Genomic DNA, 23,873 nt, shown 5'->3' with positions numbered 1-23,873 from the left:
TGTCCATGTTCCATGTTGGCATGGGCTGGATAGTCTGACAGGATCCGATGGGTCCAAGAACTGCATCGTGCTGCAGGGTCTGCTTTGGCAAGGTTTTCTCTGGCTGGATGCCCTTCCCCTTCTTAACACTGACCACTTTACAGTGTATACCCTATGCTTTTCTCTTGCCGCCGGCACTAGTGAGGTTGCCGTGTATCTTGTAAGACTGAGCTCTAAGGGAGTGGGGGCTTTAAGCTAGGAAAATAAGGATTAAAGTGGAGGAAAAGCATGAGAGAAAAAATAAGGGGCAGAGCAGGACAGGTTTCTGGTTGTAGATGGGTTACATGGCTGTTCATTTACATACTTAGTACCAAAAACACTTTTTTTGCTGTTTTCTTTATGTTTTGTTTCTTTTCTATTTGTCTTCCTTCCTCGACCATTTAATTCAAACCAGTGGTTTGTTTTGTTTGCCCAAAGTGGCACACAGTGCCACTGAACCTGGAGCCATGTGGTTGGGAAGCAAACTTCAGAAGCTTCATCATTATAATACCCACTTTTCCATGTTCACACGGGTCAAACAGAATATATATATATATATTCTTTTATTCTTTTACTTGTTTCAGTCATTTGACTGCAGCCATGCTGGAGCATAGCCTTTAGTTGAGCAAATCAACCTCAGGACTTATTCTTTGTAAGCCTAGTACTTATCCTATCGGTCTCTTTTGCCGAACCACTAAGTTATGGGGACATAAACACACCAGCATTGGTTGTCAAGTGGTGTTGGGAGGGGACAAATAAAGACACACACACACACACACACACATACACATATATGACGAGCTTCTTTCAGTTTCCGTCTACCAAATCCACTCACAAGGCTTTGGTCAGCCTGAGGCTATAGTAGAAGACACTTGCCCAATATGCCACACAGTGGGACTGAACCTGGAACCATGTGGTTGGTAAGCAAGCTACTTACCACAATGTGTAAAGTAACAGTTTTAGAAAAAAAACCATTGGTTTCATATCTAGCTTCAGTTTCTCTAAATGATAACTGTTCTTTGCAAAGAATGTTTTTTAAAAACACTAGAACTCCGGTGATAGTTAAAAAATATTCCTCTGAAAAAATTATGGCTGGGCGAGTTGTCTTCCTTCGCTTGACATCTAGGTTTTCCAGTTTTGAAGTAAAAATTTCCCAAAATGTGGACAACTCCCAATGGCGTCAGTCCTGGAGTTCAGGTAGCCTCCTGGCTCATGCGAGTTCATAAGATTATATATTTTTTTGCCATACACAATTCATATATATATATATATATATATGATGGATTCTCTTGTGAATGACAAATGAGGGTTCAGTAAAATAAAGCAGTAATCATGTTCTATAGACACAAACGTGTCTCTTGAGGCCTGCTGGTACCTTGCAAACTTTTTTGGCATATGGAACAAGTTGAGGACTCAGTCTGTGCAAGTGCTTGTGGTTCTTTATTCCTTGCTTTCTTGAGTTGACAGAAAGACCTGTTTTGTTTCATGTCACAAAACCACAATGACAAGTAAGGCTTTCATTAAGAGCAGCGGTGTTGAAATGTAAGTATAGATATTACATATATATAGATAGGCGCAGGAGTGGCTGTGTGGTAAGTAGCTTGCCTACCAACCACATGGTTCTGGGTTCAGTCCCACTGCGTGGCATCTTGGGCAAGTGTCTTCTGCTATAGCCTTGGGCCGACCAATGCCTTGTGAGTGGATTTGGTAGACGGAAACTGAAAGAAGCCTGTCGTATATATGTATATATATGTATGTATGTGTATGTATATGTTTGTGTGTCTGTGTTTGTTCCGCCAGCATTGCTTGACAACTGATGCTGGTGTGTTTACGTCCCCGTCACTTAGCGGTTCGGCAAAAGAGACCGATAGAATAAGTACTGGGCTCCAGCATGGCTGCAGTCAAATGACTGAAACAAGTAAAAGAGAGTAAAGAGTATATGCATGATGGATTCTCTCGTCATGGCTGAAAAACGAGAGTTCAGTAAAATAAAGCAGTAATCATGAATGTATCTCTTGTGGTCTGCTGCTGCTTTGCAAACCTTTCAGCAAAGGAAACAAGTTGAGGACTTAGTTTGCTTGAGTGCTTGCGGATCATTTACTATGTAAATAATATTATCATTTACTATGTGTATATATATATAATACAAATAAGAAGATGGAGAAACAATTTAGTTGGTTCATCAGCTTTCAGATATTAGAATGTTGACTTATTTATTTATTTAACAAAAACGAGAACCTTAATAACATACATATATACATTATAATTCAATACATATAAGATAAGAATACAATTATAAAAATCTTAATATAAATTATTGAAATCATTAAAATCATTCTTACAGCTGTTTCAGCCTATGAAAAAAAGTAGTTTTCAGTGCCTATAGTTGTCAATTATATTGAGGTTGTAGGCATTTAAAAATAGGGTACTTATATATAACCATAGGCCTTATCTGAGATTATAAAGAACTTTCAAAATATAAATACATGAAACAGGATACATGTACAATTTAGTATATATATAATATAAACAAATATCCATATACACCTACTCACATATATATTTATACATACATAAGCAAAGTATATACACACCTTTACATGTGTATAAATACATAAATAAGCACAATTAAACAATAGGTCCAAGCAAATAGACCACTCGTCATATACATATTTATACATATATACTGGAACATATACATATGTCCATGCTCATGACTACATAAAGAATATTTAACTATTACTAATATCATTATTATTATTATTATTATTGTTATTATTATTATTATTATTATATTTATCAATAATAACAATATTATTAGATTTAGAGTAATCTTCACTTCACAATACATATTATAGTAGATTCCAATATATCATATATTACAATACAATATAAATAATTCATTACGGTAGATTTAATTTTATAAATTTAAAAACCACAATCAATACAAACAGATATATATATATATATATATATATACAGTTAGACCAGGGTTGTTACAATATTGTTCTTCTTCATACACACAAGTCCATGCGTATGGGCAACAAACAGAAGCAACATGTACATATATATACATACGTACAAATATACACCAATATCTATATGAGGATTTTTTTTCTTTTCATCACAGTTAAATTATACGTATATGTATATATTTATCCTTCGAATTAATATGATTTCACAGAATATTTTTACAGAATATTTCATAATAAGAAAACATTTGTTTAGATATGATAGATAAGCCATAAGAGCCATGTTATATGTATCTTGTTTCATGTATTCATATTTTGAAAGTTCTCCTCTCTGACGAGGCCTATGGTTATATATAAGTACCCTATTTTTAAATGCCTACAACCTTAATATAATTGACAACTATAGGCACTGAAAACTACTTTTTTTCATAGGCTGAAACAGCTGTAAGAGTGATTTTAATGATTTCAATAATTTATTTTAAGATTTTTATAATTGTATTCTTATCTTATATGTATTGAATTATAATGTATATATGTACATTATTAAGGTTCTCGTTTTTTGTTAAATAAATAAATAGGTCAACATTCTAATATCTGAAAGCTGATGAACCAACTAAATTGTTTCTCCATTTTTTTATTTGTATTATAAATTAATGGTAAAATATTTCTTTACCTTCACCCATTTAATACAATAAGTAGGTTAATTGTATTGCAATTAAAAACACTTGTATTTTAATAATTTGGGTATTATACCAACAGTATATTGGATAAATATTATCCCTTAGTGGGTTGGATCCACAACCCCTAACTTACTTGGTGTTATATATATATATATATATATATACATACAGAGAGAGAGAAAGAGCAAGCCATGGGTGACTGAGACATTAGTGAAGTGGGCAAAAATTTGAGAGGTGATCGGCTCCTCTCCTGTTGTTGACATTGTACTGTGTCCGCAACCAAGACTAGTCAAATACTGGGGTCAGCATAGTGACCAGCCCCTTCTCCATCCCAAAGTGCTGGCCTCGTGCCAAATTTCGTAGCAATTATAGACTGTTTGTGTTCAAATCCTGCCATGGTCAACCTTCTATTTCATCTGTTGGGGAGGGAATAAAATAAAAAAAGGAGACAAATACCGAGAGGAGCTGTGGCAGGGGATTGATATAAATTAATTAACATCAGATTTGTGTGCCTTGTTTCTAAGTCTGAAACCCTTATTAGTGACTACAGGAGAGCAGTTAATCCTTCAAATTTGTGGAGTGATAGATGAAAGACTTTACAGTCAGAACTCAAAGCCTTCCATTCTTTATTTTACCCTTCTGGGGCCAATAAAACAAACATGTGTCAAGAACTTTACCTTTCATTACTGTATTTTAGATGCTCTGTGTTTCTTTCAATTACTTTTAAATATAACGAAGAATTTAGTAAAATAACTTTGTTATCATTAAGCTAGTGTTAGGAACATCAATTGTGACTAAGGTTTGGTGGAAGATTTTAATCCAAAACTTATGAAAACAAGACATTTGTACTCAGAGTCAGAGGTGGTTTTAGCCAGGCTGGTATCAAAAGGGTTAAACTATTTCTTGTTTTTTGTCTAAGTTAGAAATCCTAATTACTGACCAAAGAAGAGGGCCTTTGGGGATCTTTGGATAGACTGTTTCCCTCTGAGGAATTGTCTCCATTTTAACTCTTTTTGATATTAATCTGCTCAAGACTGATCCTGGTTCTATGACTCAAACTTTTTGTTTTAAAGAGATCTAAAGTAAAACTTTTAATCAAAGTTTTCATGTTAATTTATGTCTCAAACATTAGCTTAATTCCGACACAGTTAAATGTAGCAGGTTGGCAGAATTGTTAGCATGCCAGACATTTTGTTTCTGTCCTTACGTTCTGATTTCAAACTCTGTCAAGGTCAACTTTGCCTTTCAATCTTTTAAGGTTGATAAAATAAGTACCAGCCGAGCACTGGGGTCAATGTAATTGACTTATCCATGTGCCAAAATTTGAAACCAAGAATGACAAAGTTATTTTTTGATATGCTTCATTATGTTCTGAATTAATTGGAGAAATATGGTAACAAGAGTGTTAAGAATCCCTTAACAATTCCATTTTTTATCATCATCATCATCATCATCATCATTTTAGTTTAACGTCCGTTTTCCCTGCTGGCATGGGTTGTACAGTTTGACTGAAGTCTGGTGAGCCAGCAGCTGCACCAGGCTCTAATCTGATCTGGTAATGTTTCTACAACTGGATGCGCTTCCTAGCGCCAACAACTCCATGAGTGTAGTGGGTGCTTTTTATGTGCCACTGGCACAGGAGCCAGTGATGCGGACCTGGCATCGATGGTGCTTTTTACTTATTCTGTCACTTGTTTCAGTTATTAGACTGTGGCCATGCTGGTGCACCACCTTGAAGGGTCCTAGTCGAAGAAATTGACCCCAGGACTTATTCTTTGTAAGCATAGTTTTTACTCTATCAGTCTCTTTTGCCTAACCACTAAGTTACGAGGATGAAAACTCACCAACTTTGGTTGCCAAGCGATGGTGGGGAGTGGGGATAAACCCTGAAACAAATACACACATAGATACGTATACATATATATGTGTGTGTGTATGTGTGTGTGTATATCTCTCTATATATAAACGGCAGTTTGTCTGTCTGTGTGTCTGTCAGGTTGTACCCTCACCCTGACCATGGCTTTCAACCGATTCTGATGAAACTTGACACACACATAGCCCAATGTCATAATTCAAAACTAACGCAGCGAAAATTTTGAAAAGTTCCCCCAATTCTGAAAAAAAATCGATATATTCGACATGGGTCGAGAATCTAAGCTTTTTATATGCAACACATTTTCTACAGACTGTCTAGGGGACGCAACTCGACCTTTTTAACTCTTGGAACACGTGGGGTAAGTATCCCAAAATGTATAACAATGTACAAAAACGGCAAAAAAGCGGGCAGCAATGTGAGTGACAACAACGAAAAAGTCAAAAGTGACCAAACTGAACAAACGAATGGAAAAGGTTTTTTGGTGCACACGACAAAAGCGGTTTATAATAAACCAAGAGTTTGCAAGTAGCGTCCGAGGACCCTTAGGGTACGTCAAAAATTTAAGGTAAAACGTTTGGGGTGGTAGTTATAAAGAAAGTGTAAACAAAAAAAGTATTCGAATAACTTGCGGCTGCAGCAGCTATTAGCAGTCTCGAATGTAATTTCTTCCTGGTAGGAATTGGTTGGGTTGAATTATCGATAGCTGTTTGATAGTTATTTGGGAGTGAAGAGAAGACATTGCAACCTACACATGCGCCTTCGTTCCCTAGAGGGAAAGGACTAGATTGGGATTAGTCGTTGCCTACTAGGGGCTCTTACATACCCAGGCAACGCCGGGCTATGCTGCTAGTATATATATATATATACATACAATGTTCTTCTTTCAGTTTCCATCTACGAAATCAACACACTAGACTTTGTTCGGCCTGAGGACACGGGAAGACATTTGCCCAAGGTGCCACACTATGGGACTGAACCCAGAACCATGTGGTTGGGAAGCACGCTTCTTACCACACAGCTATACCTGAACCTATTTATGAATATTTTATGAATTTAGTTTTTATGCCCTATAAAAAGGGTCTGGTTTGGGTGTATTTTTGATATATCACTTAGCATATATACGTTTGTCAGCTGGTAGAGTAGATCTATGATCTAGGATGTTCCAGCCATGCCCATCTTGTCTTATATTACAAACACCTTACGTTTAAGTCTATGTTGTCCAATATGTCCTTCTTGCACTATTTTTCTACAAGACAGCACTGCATGATTTACCGGAGACAGAGTTTTGACTGCTATTTCTAGCATAGCAAGCTACCACATATAGGCTCCTTTGCTGATCTCCAGTTTATATATTTCACTATGGTAATGCCGACTATAACAGCTTTTAGAAAATACAAATCATATATTTTAGAAATGCTTGTGTGACCTGTGTTATCTTTATAGGAAAACAAAGAGGAAAAGAAAATGGCTACTTTTATCATTGCTGATATTAATACCTTCATTATTATTATTATTATTATTATTATTATTATTATTATTATTATTGTTATTGCTATTATTGCTATTATCAATGTTGTTGTTGTTTGAAAATTTCATATGGCCAGGTGTCCTGTCTCCTATAGATTTATCCATCAATCATCTTTTATGTGGCTTCGCTCGATCAATATAACGACAAAGGCTTCAAGCAGTAAATCTATTAACACACAAATTTATGTAACTTTCTGATATTTATGTTCACCCCTTTTTGCTTGTGTGTTTGTCTGTGTGTATGTGTGTGTGTGCATGTATATATATATATATATATAATATTGTGTGTGTATTTTCATGTCCTTTGTGTGTGTGTTTGTATATATGTCATTCCGAAAGAGTTTTGGGAAACATGCTACATTTTATATTAATATGTGTGTGTGTGTATTGATGTGTGTGTGTGTATTGATGTGTGTGTGTGTATTGATGTGTGTGTGTGTGTGTGTAGTTGAGAAGTTTGCCTTCCAACCACATGATCTTAGGTCCAGTTTCAATACAGGGCACTTTAGACAAGGGCCTTCTATTATATCCTTGGGCTATCCAAAGACTTGTGAATGGATTTGGTAGACAGAAACTAATGTTCACTTCACATATATATACATACACACACACACATTTACATATGTATGTATATATATATGTATATATATGTATATATATATATATATATATGACAGGTATTGGTATCCAGAAGACCCAAGATGGCAGGTAAGACTCTGTAAGTGCTACGAGAGGACCCATTATATTTCTAATGTCTATCTTTTTCCATAATAACTCTTTATATTGAACTCTACTATTTCCCTTTATTTCTCTCATATCGTCTCTGTTTAAGGGATATCCCTATTGTACCAGAAGTCTACTGTTCTCTTTATAAATGTCCTATAAATTCCACACAGCCTTGGTTTTGTTGTCTTATTTTATTTAACACACACACACACACATATATATCACTTGATCAATATAATGACAATGCGATATGCTGTCTGACTGGCACACATAAAATGCACCCTTCAAATGTTGGGCCTCATGGGGGCCGTGACAGGTGACCGAGACCTTTGGCGATATGCTGTGCTAGTGTAAACCTGTCAAGCCAAGTGAGGTCGTAGTCATGGCTGATGCTAGTATCAGGTCAATGACACCCATACTGGTGGCATGTAAAAAACACTCTACACTCTTTGAGTGGTTGGTGTTAGGGAGAGTATCCAGCTGTAGAAACCTTGCCAAATCTGACTGGAACCTGGTGCAGTTCCCCAGCTTACCAGTTTTCAGTCAAACTGTCCAACCCATGCCAGCATAGAAAACAGACGTTAAATAATGATGACGATGTTATGTTTATATATACACATACACACATTTACATATATATATATATATATATATATATATATATATATATATTTATTTTATAGAAGGAGCTTCTACAGGACTAGAACTGTTTCATTATATATATACATATACATACACACACATTTGAATTTTGACTGTGCATGTTCGACAGAGTGTAAGCATCATGTGAGAAAAGTGAGGCATAAGAGGTATCAGATGTGGTGTGCAAGAGAGATGACTGTGCTGGTATGGTCATGTAAAGAAGTGCCGATCTCTAAGTGTGGAGGGAACTGTGGTAGAAGAAGATCCAGGAAGACATGGAATGAAGTGGTGAGGTGTGATCTTCAAACTTTAAGCCTCACAGAGGCAATGACTGAGACCTTTGGCATTAAGTCGTGCTTGAGAAGAAGACCCATGAAGCCAAGCAAAATCGCAATCATGCCAGATACTGGTGTCATGCAAATTGATGATGATGATGTTGATGATATATGCGTGTGTGTGTGTGTATATATATATGTATATATATATATATATATATATATATATATATATATATATCATCATCATCATCATTTCATGACTGCCTTCCATGCTGGCATGAGTTGGACGGTTTGACAGGAGCCTGCACCAGACTACTGTGTCTGTTTTGGTACAGATTTTATGGTTGGATACCCTTCCTAACACCAGCCACCTGGCCGAGTAGACTTAGTGCTTTTTATGTGGCACAAGGTCAAATGAGGTCAATTTTAGCATGATCTTTACAGCTGGATGCCCTTCCAAATGCCAACCACTTTACAATGTGGAGGGGATGTTTTTTATGTGGCATCAGCACTGGCAGGGTCACCAAGTAACTTTCAAGCCTATATATATATATATATACAACGGGCTTCTTTCAGTTTCCATCTACCAAATCCACTTACACGGCTTTGGTCAGCCTGAAGCTATAGAAGAAGACACTAGTCCGAGGTGTCACACAGTGAGACTGAACCAAGAACCATGTGGTTGGGAAGCAAGCTTCTTACCACACAGCCATGCCTCACCTATATGTATATAAATATACACATGAATATATATATAGCTAGGTGTAGGCATGACTGTGTGGTCAAGCAGCTTGCTTCACAACCACATGGTTCATGGTTCAATTCTCAAGCACAGAGTTACAAATAAGTCTTTTCTACAGCAGCCTAAAGTTGACTTAGCTTTTCTTCTCTTTCTAATCCTGCTGGGTGCCCAGCTTTTCTTCTCTTTCTAATCCTGCTGGGTGCCCACACTCTCTCCTCACTGAGCAAACCCAGTGAAACCCAGTGAGAGGCCACTTAAGTCACTGACCATGAACAAGGAGTAGCAGTAGTAGTAGTAGTAATAGTAGTAGTTGTAGTAGTAGTAGTAATAGTAGTAGTAGTACTACTAGTAGTAGTACTAGTAGTAGTAGTAATAGTAGTAGTAGTAGTAGTAGTAGTAGTAGTAGTAGTAGTAGTAGTAGTAGTAGTAAGTAGTAGTAATAGTAGTAGTTGATATAATTACTTGAAGCAGGTTTCCGCTCACAGTTCATGGAATTGGTCCTCATTGGATTATATTCTTTATTATTTCTATTTAATATTTTTACTTCTCATCCTTTGAAGAGGGGTTCAATAAAATTAGTACCAGTTACGTACTGGTGTTGATGTAATAGACTTATGTAATAGATGCTTTAGGACTGCTTGATCTCTCTCCTTCCTGATCTTATCTTTCATACTTGCATACTGAATGCCAGAACCCGCATTTATTCCAAAGTGTTTGTAAACTTGTTCTTGCTTGAGTTCTTTTATGACTGTGTCAACATCCAACACCACTGAATGTGAGGGCTTCAGTTTCCCTTTCTGGAATGTGGCCTTGGTACATTTTTCAAGACCAAATTCAATCCCAATATCATCACTGAATGCTTTCACAGTACATAGTAGTCCTTCAAGCTCATTATCATCTTTGCCATAGAGTTTTAAGTTATTATTATTATTATTATTATTATTATTATTGTGTGTGTGTTATTTAAAGCTGTGAGCTGGCAGAACTGTTAGCTTGACGGTTGAAATCCTTAGTGGTATTTCATCCAAAATTGACTTTGCTTTTCATCCATTTGGGGGGGGGGGTCAGTAAAATAAGTACCAATTGAGCATTGGGTGGAGGGGTCAATGTAATTGCTGGTCTTAAATGAAAATTATTATTATTATTATTATTATTATTATTATTATCATCATCATTATTATTATTGGTTTCAGGTGATTCCTGCCCTTGTTGAGTTCCTTCGTGAATATCCTTCCTTTTCGGGGTCAGTTTCCTTACCCTGTCTCCAGTTTGTTTACTGGGCCATCAAAAATCTTGAAGACAGTCACAACCAATCAGTAAGTGTTATTCATTGAATATTGATTTGATTTAACATTGAGGCCAATATTTTTCAATGTTGTGTATATAGGTGCAGGTGTGGCTGTATGGTAAGAAATTTGCTTCCCAACCACATGGTTCTGGGTTCAGTCCCACTGCATGACACATTTGGCAGTTATCTTTTACTTTGGCCTCAGGGCAACCACTTGGGAGTGGATTTGGTTGATGGAAACTGAAAGAAGCCCATCATATATGTGTGGGTGTGTCTTTGTCATTGTTTTTGTACCCTATCACCACTTGACATCTGGTGTTGGTGTGTTTACGTCCTTGTAACTTAACAGGTCAGCAAAGGAAACCAATATAATAAATACCAGGTTGAAAAAAAAAATGTAGTGGGGTTGATTTGTTGAACTGAAATTCTTCAAGGTGGTGCCCCAGAATGGCCACAGTCTAATGCTGTGATATTGTTTATTTTTACAATGACATTGTAGGGTTGGTGTAAGAGGCCAGACCTGGCTGGTTTGAATATTTGGACCAGATTTGGACCAGACATGGTCAGTTCAAATGCTAAAGGCATAAGATGGTATTCAATAGTGATCTTCTTCTCCATTAACATTCTCTTGTTCCTCACCGAATTTCTTTCTTGTTTCAGAAAAGTGGACTCAGTTCAACTTTGAGACGTCTTGGAGAAGAGCTGTACCATTCCAGAGCTTCCACTACTGCAAGAATTACAGAAGAGGATATTTTGATTGAACAGAAGGATGCACTCCCACCTCTGCCAAATACTAACAAAGAAGGTTTGTTCTTCAAGAGTTCTGATTGCCATGTTCGTCTATTGTGTGCTCTGATTGTCTTGAAAACAGTGTCGCAAGGTAAGCTGTATTCTTTAGATTTCTTTTCTTTATTTTAGTCTTTTTATGTTCCTTGATTTGGAATTCTGTGCAGCAAATCAGATAAAGTTCTAAATTATTATTATTATTATTATTATTATTGTTATTATAGACGTCGCACAGTATACAATATCGTGAGGTTGTTGATTGAAGATATTGTGCCTACCGGGGATTTGTACTGTTTGTCAAGTCAGAACAGGAACTCAGACAGACAGTACATTACGCAATATGCGTGCAGTTCCAAGTAAAGCCGATTTTTGCAATATATCTAGAATCTAGGGTATCTCTAAGGTTTTCAGATGTTTTTTTCAGATTGGGTGTTATGGAACCCAATGCTTCGATGACACTAGGGATAAACTTTATGTTCAACTCTCTTAGCTGTCATATCTTAGCGATCTCAATTCTCAGGTCTCAATATTTATCAACTTTTTCTCTTTCTTTCATGATGATATGTTGATCTCCTGGCACTGCTACGTTGATTATTAGGCACCCTTGTTTGTCCCTCCTAAACGTTACCATATCCGGCCCTTGGTGCTCTAGCACTTTGTCTGTCTGGAAATCAAAATCCCAGTGAATTTTTGCCTTCCCCTTTTCGTCCATTACCTTTACTGGTGTATGTTCGTACCAAGCACCTGTAACCTCATATTCTAGTAGCCAATGGAGGTTTTGGGCTACTTTGTTGTGTCTACGCTTGTACTCTTTCTGCACAGGACTTTCACATGCACTAATGATGTGAGTCACACTTTCGACCCTCTTCCCACACATTCTGCAGGGGTCCGATACACTTGTATGGTATATATCCCTTTTCTCTGAGTTGGTATTATTATTATTATTAATTTTATTATTATTATTGTTAAGGTAGGAACTGGCAAAATTGTTAGCACACCGGGCAAAATACTTAGCTGCATTCCATCTGTCTTTGTGTTCTGAGTTCAAATTCCACTGAGGTCGGCTTTGTCTTTCACCCTTTCGGGATCAATAGATTAAGTACCAGTGAAACACTGGGTAGGGGATGATTGATGTAATCGACTAGTTCCCTCCCCCAAAATTTCAAGCCTTGTGCCTTTAGAAGAAATGATTATTATTATTATTGTTGTTGCTATTATTATCGTCATCATCATCATCATCATCTCTATGTAATAATATTCAATTTAAATGTTGGTTGGTTGGTTGATTTCTCCAGTCAGGCTTTACATTGTAGAGAAAGGGAGAGAGAGAGGCGGGGTTATGGGAAGAGTAACACAAATGAGAAATTTGTTTCATTAAATTTTATGTTGGAGTAATAAATATTTTTGTTTTGAAAATTAGTATTCACTTCATCATTTTGTCTAAACACAATGAAAAATTGATAAAAGTCGAATTATAATTCTTTGTATGCATTCTGTATTTCCTGATATTACCCATAACAGCAAAAGTATTCACTTCTGATTTTTACCTGTCATACAACAGGTAACAGTTTAATTATTATCATTATGATGGTAATGGATTGGCAAAGTTGTTTGAGAATAGCAAAAAAATGATTTGTGGTATTTGTCCTGCCCCAGTATATTCTGAGTTCAAATCCTGCTAAAGTCGGCTTTGCTTTCTTCATTTTTCAGGGTTGTTAAATTAAATACCAGTTAAGTACTGGCATCAATGTAATCGACTTACCTTCTCCCCCAACATTTCAGGTCAAGTGCCTTCAGTAGAAAGGATTGTTGTTGTTGTTATTATTATCATTATTATTATCAATCATCATCATCATTATTATTATTATTATTATTATTATTATCATTATTATTATTATTATTATTATTATTGAAGGCAGAGGTATTGTTTTCAGTCATGTTTGTTTGCTTGTTTTTTTGTCCGTGGACAAGATATCTCAAGAACTGCTGGATAGATTCAGATGAAACTTTCAGAAATGTTTGGCCTCATAAATGGCACAAACTGATTAGATTTTGGGATCAATCCGGTACTGGACAAAGATTCTGGATTATTTTCCCTTATTTTTCACTGATTTTTTGAGAGCAGCCAGGTTCATTTCTAGTATTCTCGTTTGTGAGAGCAATCGAATTTATTTCAGATTTTCTCATTTCAAAAATCATCTCTGGCTAATCATTGAGAGGACGTTGGTGTTGCCTTGGCTGAGGTTTGCACTCTGTGAGTGCTCCTGTTATTATTATTATTATTATTATTATTATTATTATTATGTTCTTATTATTGTTGTTGTTGTTGTTGTTGTTATTATCAGCTGCAGTAGTAAGCTGGCAGGATCATTAGTATGGTGTGCAAAAAGCTTAGCGGCAGTACAAGCTCTGGGGTCAATGTAATCGACTAGGCCCCTCCCTCAAAGTTGCAGGCCTTGTGCTTATAGTTGAAAAGATTAGTTTTATTACTAAGGTGGCGAGTTGGCAGAACTGTTAGCACACCAGGCAAAATGCTTAGAGGTATTTTGTCCGTTTTTATGTTTTGAGTTCAAATTCTGCTGGGGCTGTCTTTACCTTTTGTCCTTTCAGAGTTGATAAAATAATTACCAGTTATATATTGAGGTCAATGTAATCGACTTACCTGGTCCCCTGAAATTGCTGGCCTTGTGCTAAAATTTGAAACCAAATGTTATGGCAGTAAGTAGGGAGAATCATTGGAATGTCAGAAAAATTGTTCAGTGGTGTCTGTTCTGGCCTTTACATTCTGAGTTCAAATCTTGCCAAGATCAATTTGTCTTTCATTTTTTGAGGTTTCTTGGACTGTGGCCATGTTGGGGCACTATCTTGAAGGATTTTAGTTGCACCTATGTCTTTTTAAGTCTAGTATTTATTCTATTGGAGGGCAGTGAGCTGGCAGAAACGTTAGCATGCCTGGTGAAATGCTTAGTGGTATTTCGACTACCATTACGTTCTGAGTTCAAATTCTGCTGAGGTCAACTTTGCCTTTCATCATTTCGGGGTTGATTAAATAAGTACTGATTATGCACTGGGGTCGATGTAACTGACTTAATCTCTTTGTTTGTCCTTGTTTGTCCCTTCTATGTTTAGCCCCCTGTGGGCAATAAACCTGAAACGATGATTTATTCTATTGGGCTCTTTTGCCAAACTGCTAAGTTATGGGGATGTAAACAAACCAACATTGGTTGTCAAGTGGCAGAGGCGGGATTGACAAACACGAAGCACAAAGGCGAAATGATGATGACTGGCTAGATTCTACATGGTTTTCATCTACCAAATTTGCTCTCATGGCATTGGTTGTTCTGTGGTTATAGTAGTGACACTTGCACAAGGTGCCACATAGTGGAACTGAACCTGAAGCCACATGGTTGTAAAGCGAGCTTCTTATCCACACAACCATGCTTCATGAATGTGTTTGTGCTGACTTTGAAAATCCCTGTAGTACTGTAGTAGAACCTAGCAATGAGTATATGGAAAGGAGATCCACTCTGAACAACAGCCTGTAGAATACTGCCTCAACAAATCTCATCCAGCCCATGCCAGCATGGAGAAAGAATAGAAGCAAATGTAATAACAGCAGTGGTGATGTCAGTGGCTGTAGTGATATTCTGTTTCAATGTGCAAGATTCAGAAGAATATGGTGGTAGAATGATGATGGTTAAGGTGCCTGGATGACATAGTTTTGTAAACTAAAACTTTGGAAAGAAAGAAAACGGTAAATATATAAATAAATAAAAGTCAAGACCAGTCTGTAGGAGATGAAATTTTAAATGTAATATTTGAAAAAAAAGAAGAAAGAAAGAAGAAATGCTGACTTGAAATATTTGTGAAAGAAATCCTTAAAATTCTTTGAACATGAGATCATTCTAGTGTTCTGTGATTAAAAAAAAATTCCTGTCTTTTTGTGTATTTGGTTTTTCTTCGTGTTTTTTAAACAAGAATATTTTTTTCTTATGTTTTGTTTGCTTAAATTCCTGGTCCTTTTTTGTTCTTAATTTTTTAAAAATAAAATTTTGATTTCAAAAGAATGGAGTTTAAAAGTCAAGACTCTTTATTTGTGTTTTGTTTTTCAATATCTGGCTGACATTTTAAGTTCCATTTTGGTGAGGTTTCCTTCTAAAGGTTGAATGTATTATGATGTGTTTGCCATATTTATTACACATTATGGACCAGGTGAAGAAAGTAGCAGGAAATAGTTCTTTCATAGCACAAATTACCAAGAAAAGAATTAGCTTAGATGTGATGTTGTTTGGGTTTATGGCAGGACTACCATCAGTACCCTCTTCCCAGGGAGATAACTACATCATCATCATCATCATCCTACGTCTGTTTTCCATGCTGGCATGGGTTGGATGTCCTTCCTAATGCCAACCACTCCAAGAGTGCTTTTTACATGCCACCAGCATGGAGAGCCAGTCAGGTGGCACTGGAATTGGCCACATTCGGATGGTGCTTTTTACATGCTGCTGGCACAGGAGCCAGTCAGGGTGGGGTGGGGAGGTGGGGGTGGCATCGACCACATTTGGATGGTACTTTTTATGTGTCACCGGCATGGGGAACCAGTCAGATGGCTCTGGCAATGGCCACAACTACAATTTCCATTTTTGAGTTTTGATTTTGCTTGACTCAATAGGTCTCCTCAAACACGACGTGTTGCCCGACAATTCAAAGGTACTTTTTAAATGGACTGGTTATGCGACACTGGTATAGGCTACGGCTGTGATCTCACTTTACTACAAAAGTTGTTAATTGAAAATAAGTCACTCTACCTAGAATTTATCAGAGGCCTTCATCATGCACTGTAGAGTAGTGGTTACTGAGAAACCTTGGTGTGTATCAATGGCTTGCGAAAGCTATGTAATTCATGGACAGAGATGTTGTCAGTGATTTGAGAATTAGCAGGAAATTTAGCATACAGGGAATTGTCCACCAGGGCTCAGTTGTCAGTCTTTGTTCAAGTGTAGTGTATAGTTCTCTAAGCCTGTAATAGAGGAGTTTAAAAAGTAATTGACTCCAGCAGTAAAACAATGTCTCAGTAATATATTCATCTAACCGATGCTAGCATAGAAAAATGGATGTAAGCTGAAAAATTCACACACACACACCACACATGCACACACACACACACACACATATTTGACTTGTTTCAGTCATTTCACTATGGCCATGCTGGAGCACTGCCTGGTCTTGACTTTTATTTATTTATATATTTACCATTTTCTTTCTTTCCAAAGTTTTAGTTTACAAACTATGTCATCCAGGCACCTTAACCATCATCATTCTACCACCATATTCTTCTGAATCTTGCACATTGAAACAGAATATCACTACAGCCACTGACATCACCACTGCTGTTATTACATTTGCTTCTATTCTTTCTTCATGCTGGCATGGGTTGGACGAGACTTGTTGAGGCAGTATTCTACAGGCTGTGGTTCAGAGTGGATCTCCTTTCCATATACTCATTGCTAGGTTCTACTACAGTACTACAGGAATTTGAACAAATTGATCCCAGGGCTTTTTTTAAGCCTCTTTTGCTGAACCATTATGTTACGGGGTCACAAATACACCACCATTGGTTGTGAAGTCGTGGTGGGGGGTACAAACAAAAACACACACATATACATACATACATGCATATAGACACACACACAGAGTAAAGATCCCCTTCGGTCATGTATGATCATGAGATTTCACCTAGAAAGTTCCCCTTTTGAGGCACATGTTCGGACAAGGTTGTTTATGGAAGACCAGCAGTTGCCCATGCATACCATCCTTCCCTCTCCACACCACTGATGTTGTCCAAGGGAAATGCAAAGGCTGATATAGCTTGGTACTAGTGATGTCCCAACTCATTTCTACAGCTGAGTGAATTGGGGTAACGGCCTGGTCTGGGAATCAAACTCACTGCTTCATGATTGTGAACCTGATGCTCTAACCACTGAACCATGTGCCGTTACCGATATATATATATATATACACACACACACACACACACACATTATATATATATACAATGGGCTTCTTTCAGTTTCTGTCTACCAAATCCACTGACAAAGCTTTGGTCATTCTGAAGCTATAGTAGAAGGCACTTGCTGAAGGTGCCATGCAGTTGGACTGAACCCAGAACCATGTGGTTGGGGAGCAAGCTTCTTACCACACAGCCACACACACATACACACACATATAGGTGCTGACATGGCTGCGTGGTAAGAAATCTGCTTCCCAACTGCATGATTCCACCTTGGTTAAGTTTCTGAGCAGATTTGGTAGATGGATTCTGAAATCCCATCATCATATATATATATAAATGTAACTACATGTGGATCGTTGGCAATTTTTTCCCTCTGTCTTCCTTTTCTCTTGAACTTTCCTCTGTCTCCTGTTTCCTGAAGAAGAGCTTTGCTCAAAATGTAAAACTAACTTTCATTCCTTTCCTGTGCATCTGCTAAATCTTTGCATGTACCATGTCCTTACGTTATGCTCTTCCTTTGTTTTTTTTTATTAACTATATATATATATATATATATATATATATAGCTGTGTTTGCGTGCATGTGTATTTATCTCCCCCACTTCATAATCAGTGTTGGTTTATTAATGTCCCTGTAACTAAGCAGTACAGCAAGAAAGTGAGCAGAAGTCTTGGGGTCGATTTGTTTGACTAAGCCATTCAAGGCCGTGCCCCAGCATGGCCATAGCCTAATGACTGAAACAAGTAAAAAGGCAAAACAGAAAGGGTGTGTGTGAGAGAGAGAGAGAGAGAAATAAAGAGAACTTTCATATTTATAGATTTACAAAATATAATGCTGCAGAAGTGACATTGTTTGCATTAGAAGAAGCAATATAAAAACTTGTAGAATTGTACTAATGATGATGATGATGATGGTGGTGGTGGTTGTGGTGGTGGTGGTGTGGTGGTGGTAGTGTTGGTGGTTGTGGTGGTGTATGTATGTGTGTGAAATCTTATATTGTATGAATGATGCGAAGACCAACTGGTCAGTGCTCTGATGACCTAACAGGGCCAGTGAAGTTCATCTCACACACTTCTGAAGATTATCAGCCAAATTCAATTTAAATAAATATAGATTTTTTCTTTTACTTTTTTTTTTCCACTTGGCACAAAGCCAGAACTGTTCGAAGCAAGGGTTTATAATGTGATTGATCTGAGTACATGACATTGATTTCATTTTATTAAACTTTTATGTATGAAAGGTAAAGTTACCTCCAAGCAGAATTTCAACCCAGATTGGAGCAAAGTGGACACTGCATCATAAATCATCTGTTTCTTCGTTGTGCTGTTTAGCCAACCAGGTCAGCTCTGATTGACTAAACTTAACATCGAAGGCTTTCCGCATGTGACCATCCCAGCTTTTCATTAATAACTGATTTCTGTTAACCTGATTCCTTACTTTTGTTGAAAGATCATAGGGATGTGGGTTTGAGTGAAATTTACAAGTTACTGTTTCTAGCAAATCAAATAATCATGACGTGACCCTCCCCACGATTGGCTTGTCTCTTTAAGGATTCAGCTCTGATACAGGCGTGGCTGTGTGGTTAACATGTTTGTTATGTAACTGTGTGGCTTTGGGTTTGCTTCCGCTTCATGGCCCTCTGGTAGATCAATGCCTTGTAAGTGAAATTTGGTAGGTGTTATACGGAGCTTGTGTGTGTGTGTGTGTGTGTATAGTATGAAGTCATTAAGAATGCAATGTCCGATTTTCTTATGCACCAAGCTTGACAGTCATTAACTCTAATGTTTTATCCTGACAATTCTTTGTTTTAAAACATTGAAGACTTACATAATCACTTTTTGAAATGCAGTTCATGGTGTTTGATTATATTGTGGGTTTTCTCTTGTAAATGAATTTCTGTGTTCCCATGGATAGATAAAAAATTTGTGTTGTTTATGAATATGAGTTCCATAGTGGAACCAATGCATCTCAGACAGCTCCAAACATCAATGAGGTGTTTGGTGAAGATGTGGCATTTGGTGAAGATGTATGTTGATGGTTTGAGAAGTTCTGGTCTGGTGACTTTACTCTTGAAAATCAGCCCTGTGGTAGACCTGAAACCAAGGTGGATAAGGATGAACCGGAAACTGTAGTGGAAGCGGATACATCTCAAACTATGCATGAGTTAGCAGCAAGGTTTGATGTTTTGATTCCAACTGTATTGGACCATCGGAAACAAATCGGCAAGGTAAAGAAGCTGGACAAGTGGATACCACACAAACTGAACGAGCATCAAATGACATGTCATCTTGAAACTTGCTGTTCTTTGCTGTCCAGGCATAAAAGTGAACCATTTTTGCATTGTATTGTTATGTGTGATGAAAAATGGATTCTTTTCAACACTAGCAAGCATTCTGCATGGTGGTTGGATAGAGACAAAGTATCAAAACACAATCCAAAACAGAATATTCATCAAAGAAAGCTAATGGTGTCTGCTTGGTGGCCCAGCGTTGGTATCATCCACTACAGCTTCATGAGACCTGGTAAATCAATTACAGCAGATGTATACATCAACCAGTTGGATGAAATGATGAATGAATTTGCAATTAAACAACTGAGATTGGTCAATAGAGACAGACCGATTCTCTTGCAAGACAATACTCAACAACATGTTGCACAAAGAATGCTACTTAAGTTACTGGAACTGAACTTGGAAGTACTCTGTCATCCACCTTATTCCTCAGCCCTTACACCAACTGACTATCGCATTTTTCAGGCATAAGACAACTTTTGGCAAGAAAAAACTTCAAATCTGAAGAAGATGCAAAAACAGCCTTTCGCGACTTCGTCACCTCTTACTCTCTAGAATTCTTTGCTACCGGCATAAATAAGCTACTGGTAAAATGGCAAAGTCGTGTTGATAATTTAGGTGCATACTTTGACTAATTGCATTGCTTTATGTTGAGATAAAGTAAAATAAGTAAAATAAACTTTCAGTTCAAAATAGGATATTTCATTCTTCATGACCTGATATATATATATATACATACATATATATATATATATATATATATATATATATACTTGAGTGTATGTGTGTGTATTTCTGTGTATATATAATATATGTGTGTGTCTATGTGTGTGTTTATAAGATCCATAGGTATGAGTGGTGACTAAAAATTTATCATTTTCATATAATTTCTGTATGATCTCAGCCAAAACAGGTGTGTGTGTATGAAAAATACTGTCAAAAAATGTTGAAAGTGTATCAATATTTTCTAATTTATATGCATATATATTTTTGTGCAATTAATACAAGTTTACCTTCTTAACGTAAGTGGGGAATATTTTTATTCTATGCATGTATATATATATGAAAAATAAAAATATAAAGATATGTTTTTGCTGAATATATGTGTTTGTGTTGTAGTTCAGGTGAAATATTGGTATATGTATTCTAAAAGTGAGTTTGAGATATATAACATACAAACCTAAATAACAAAGAAAACAAGGAAAAATGAGTCACATTTTTGCTTTGAGTCTTGAAAAGGGAAAGATTTTGGTATATAGATTTTTTAGTTTTGCAGCTAAAAGGCATTGTAGTATAGGGAAAATTGTCATATCTAACTGATCTTATAAATACAGGGTGTCCCAGAATTAACTATGTTTCAGTGAAATTGAGATAATTTTATAAAAACTATCAGAATTTTTTATATTTATTACACTTTTACTCTTTTACTTCTTTCAGTCATTTGACTGTGGGCATGTTGGAGTACCATCTTTAGTTGAGCAAATCGACCCCAGGACTTATTCTTTGTAAGCCTAGTACTTATTCTATTGGTCTCTTTTGCTGAACTGCTAAGTTACGGGGACATAAACACTCCATCATCGGTTGTTAAGCAATGTTGTGGGGACAAACACTGACACACAAACACACACACACACACATATATATATATGTGTGTGTGTATATATATATATATATATATATATATATATATACACATATATACGACGGGCTTCTTTCAGTTTCTGTCTACCAAATCCACTCATGAGGCTTTGGTTGGCCCGAGGCTATAGTAGAAGACACTTGCCCAAAGTGCCATGCAGTGGAACTGAACCTGGAACCATGTGGTTTGTAAGCAAGCTACTTACCACACAGCTACTCTCACACCTATATTACTTAATTATGATATCAAAACAAATAGATTTATATATCTTACGTGAAAACTTGATTGAAAATTTTCAGTATGTGCTCCATCTCTGTCCCTGCAAATTTCAAATCTATCTTCAGCATTGTGAAACACATTTTGAAACATGTCAGTATTTATCTCCTGCACTGCTAATTGAATGCGTTCTTTAAGTTCACCTAAACTAATGCTCCATCCTGGCGATGGAAGTAGAGAAAATGATTGCAGCCAAATTGAAAAAAAAAAAGCTGTTGTGGACAGATAAGGGGGTTCCAACGGGAATAAAAATAAAATTGTATAAAAAATTATAAAAATTATAAGCAAAATTTTAAACATATTAAACACAAGCTTAAAAGCCACCCTATTGGACAGCTTTTAAGCTAGCCCCTGTACAATATTAGAAGCTCTCCTGCTTTCTGATTGCTCCACTGTTTCTGAATCCCTTATTTTTCTCATGTTGGTTACACTGGAAGCTCTCCTTTTCTCTTGGTAAGAGCATTCGATGCTATCATGGATGCAGCCTTTTCAGGAGTTTCAGAGTTCCTAAGCATTTGCATATTCTCAGCATTGGAAGCTCTCCTGGCTACTGTTTGATCTGGGTTTTCATTTGCACGGGACTTTTTTCCTCACTGCAGCCTTGGCTATTTCATGGGTGACTCTCGCTGGATTTTGCAATTTATTTTGATTATTCCCAAATTTATTTCCAAGTTATAAAAATCATTATATTAATATGCTAATACCTACGTAGTTATGTACGTATGTACCTGTGGTGTGTGTCACACTTAGTTGAAAGGAAGTGGTAAAAAGAGAAAAATGAAACATGTTAAGCAGAAGTATAGTTGAAGTAAGAGGCAAGGCAGCAAAGAATAGAGAGTAAGAAAACATGAGAGAATGAGAGTGAGAGAGATCACTGAGAGGTAAGAGGAATATACTGCGTTAAATGCAGGAGAAATGGTTAGAGGCAAGGAGACATATAGGAGGGAGGGGGAAGAAAATGATAGTGAAAGAGAATGAAGCTATTCTCAGAGGGAAAATGCGAGAAAACTTTTTGTTTTGGATGATATATAATAAAGCTATTGTGACAGTTATTCTATGTCATTTGAAAGGTATTCGTATAAAATTTCATTAAAAATCCAATTTTCCTGAAAGTTATGAGGCGGAAAATGTTAGGTCATGTGAATTTTCTGAAACTACTCTCCTTAGCTCCCCAGAAAAATTTTTTCCAACTAATCTTAACATACACTCAAACAACAGGATCTAAGCGATTGTTTATGGAATTTACGAGGCAACAAAATAAGTAGGGTACACATCTGTAGTTATGCCCATAATTATTTGATAGTTAGTAAATGAAGTTATTATTTACAGATGCTTACATTTTTTGTTTTCCATGAAGTTTCCATGGCTCCAGCTAGTAAAAATTGTTATTGTACAAAAATATATGTCGCAAAAAAATTGCTGAAAACAATTGCAATAATGGAAACTTGGGAATCAAAAATTTCAGGATTGCATGTCTGGATTTGGCCTGGAATGTTTTTAATTTACTCACAGAGTTGACCTGATTCCAAAACGGTATGATATGTTGGGCTACAGCGTCAAGGAATAAAGTTGAAAAAGTGTGACACACTGACATTCACATTTTTTATATTAGATGATAAACATAAATAAAAGTGTTTTTGAAAAAATTGCCTGGTTTCACTAAAATAGTTAATTCTAGGGACACCCTGTATCTTCAATAGGCTACCAAGGTATTTGTAGGCTTGGGACTATAATAGAAGACACACATGGGATTGAACCCAAAACCCATATGGACACAAAGCGAGCTTAATCACACAGTCATACAATACAATATTTAACAAAAGAACTGATACAATAAAGTCTCAGTGAACTGCAGCACGCTACAATATTTGGTAAAATCTTTCATTTTTGTTTCAATATTTGTAACTCGTGTTTAATGAAATTATTTTCGAGTTATGGCAGAACATAATTTTATTTATCTTGGAAACTTAAAGGTTATGGAGACATCTCTTTTGCAGAAAGAAATTCGATAACTTCAGCATCTACAGTGCATATCCAGGTGACTTAGAGCACTTTTGTTTTTAAAGATATCTCTATTCAAATTATTAACAATGATACTCTCTCTCTCTCTCTCTCTAATT

General features: G+C 36.5%; 1 protein-coding gene across 1 annotated transcript in view; it reads left to right on the top strand.

Annotated features, from left to right (window-relative positions):
* Nucleotides 1-23,873, top strand: part of LOC115218616 (coiled-coil domain-containing protein 138-like) — an 89,856-nt gene that overhangs the window by 38,511 nt on the left and 27,472 nt on the right. The window contains exons 10-11 of the mRNA XM_029788518.2: nt 10,655-10,777; nt 11,410-11,629. Of these exons, the coding sequence (XP_029644378.1) occupies nt 10,655-10,777; nt 11,410-11,629 (343 nt within the window). The remainder of the gene's footprint in view (nt 1-10,654; nt 10,778-11,409; nt 11,630-23,873) is intronic.

Source organism: Octopus sinensis, linkage group LG13, assembly GCF_006345805.1.
Source record: "Octopus sinensis linkage group LG13, ASM634580v1, whole genome shotgun sequence".
NCBI lineage: Eukaryota > Metazoa > Mollusca > Cephalopoda > Octopoda > Octopodidae > Octopus > Octopus sinensis.
The sequence above is the reverse complement of the archived record's forward strand: the minus strand, read 5'-3'. Positions and strand labels throughout refer to the sequence as shown.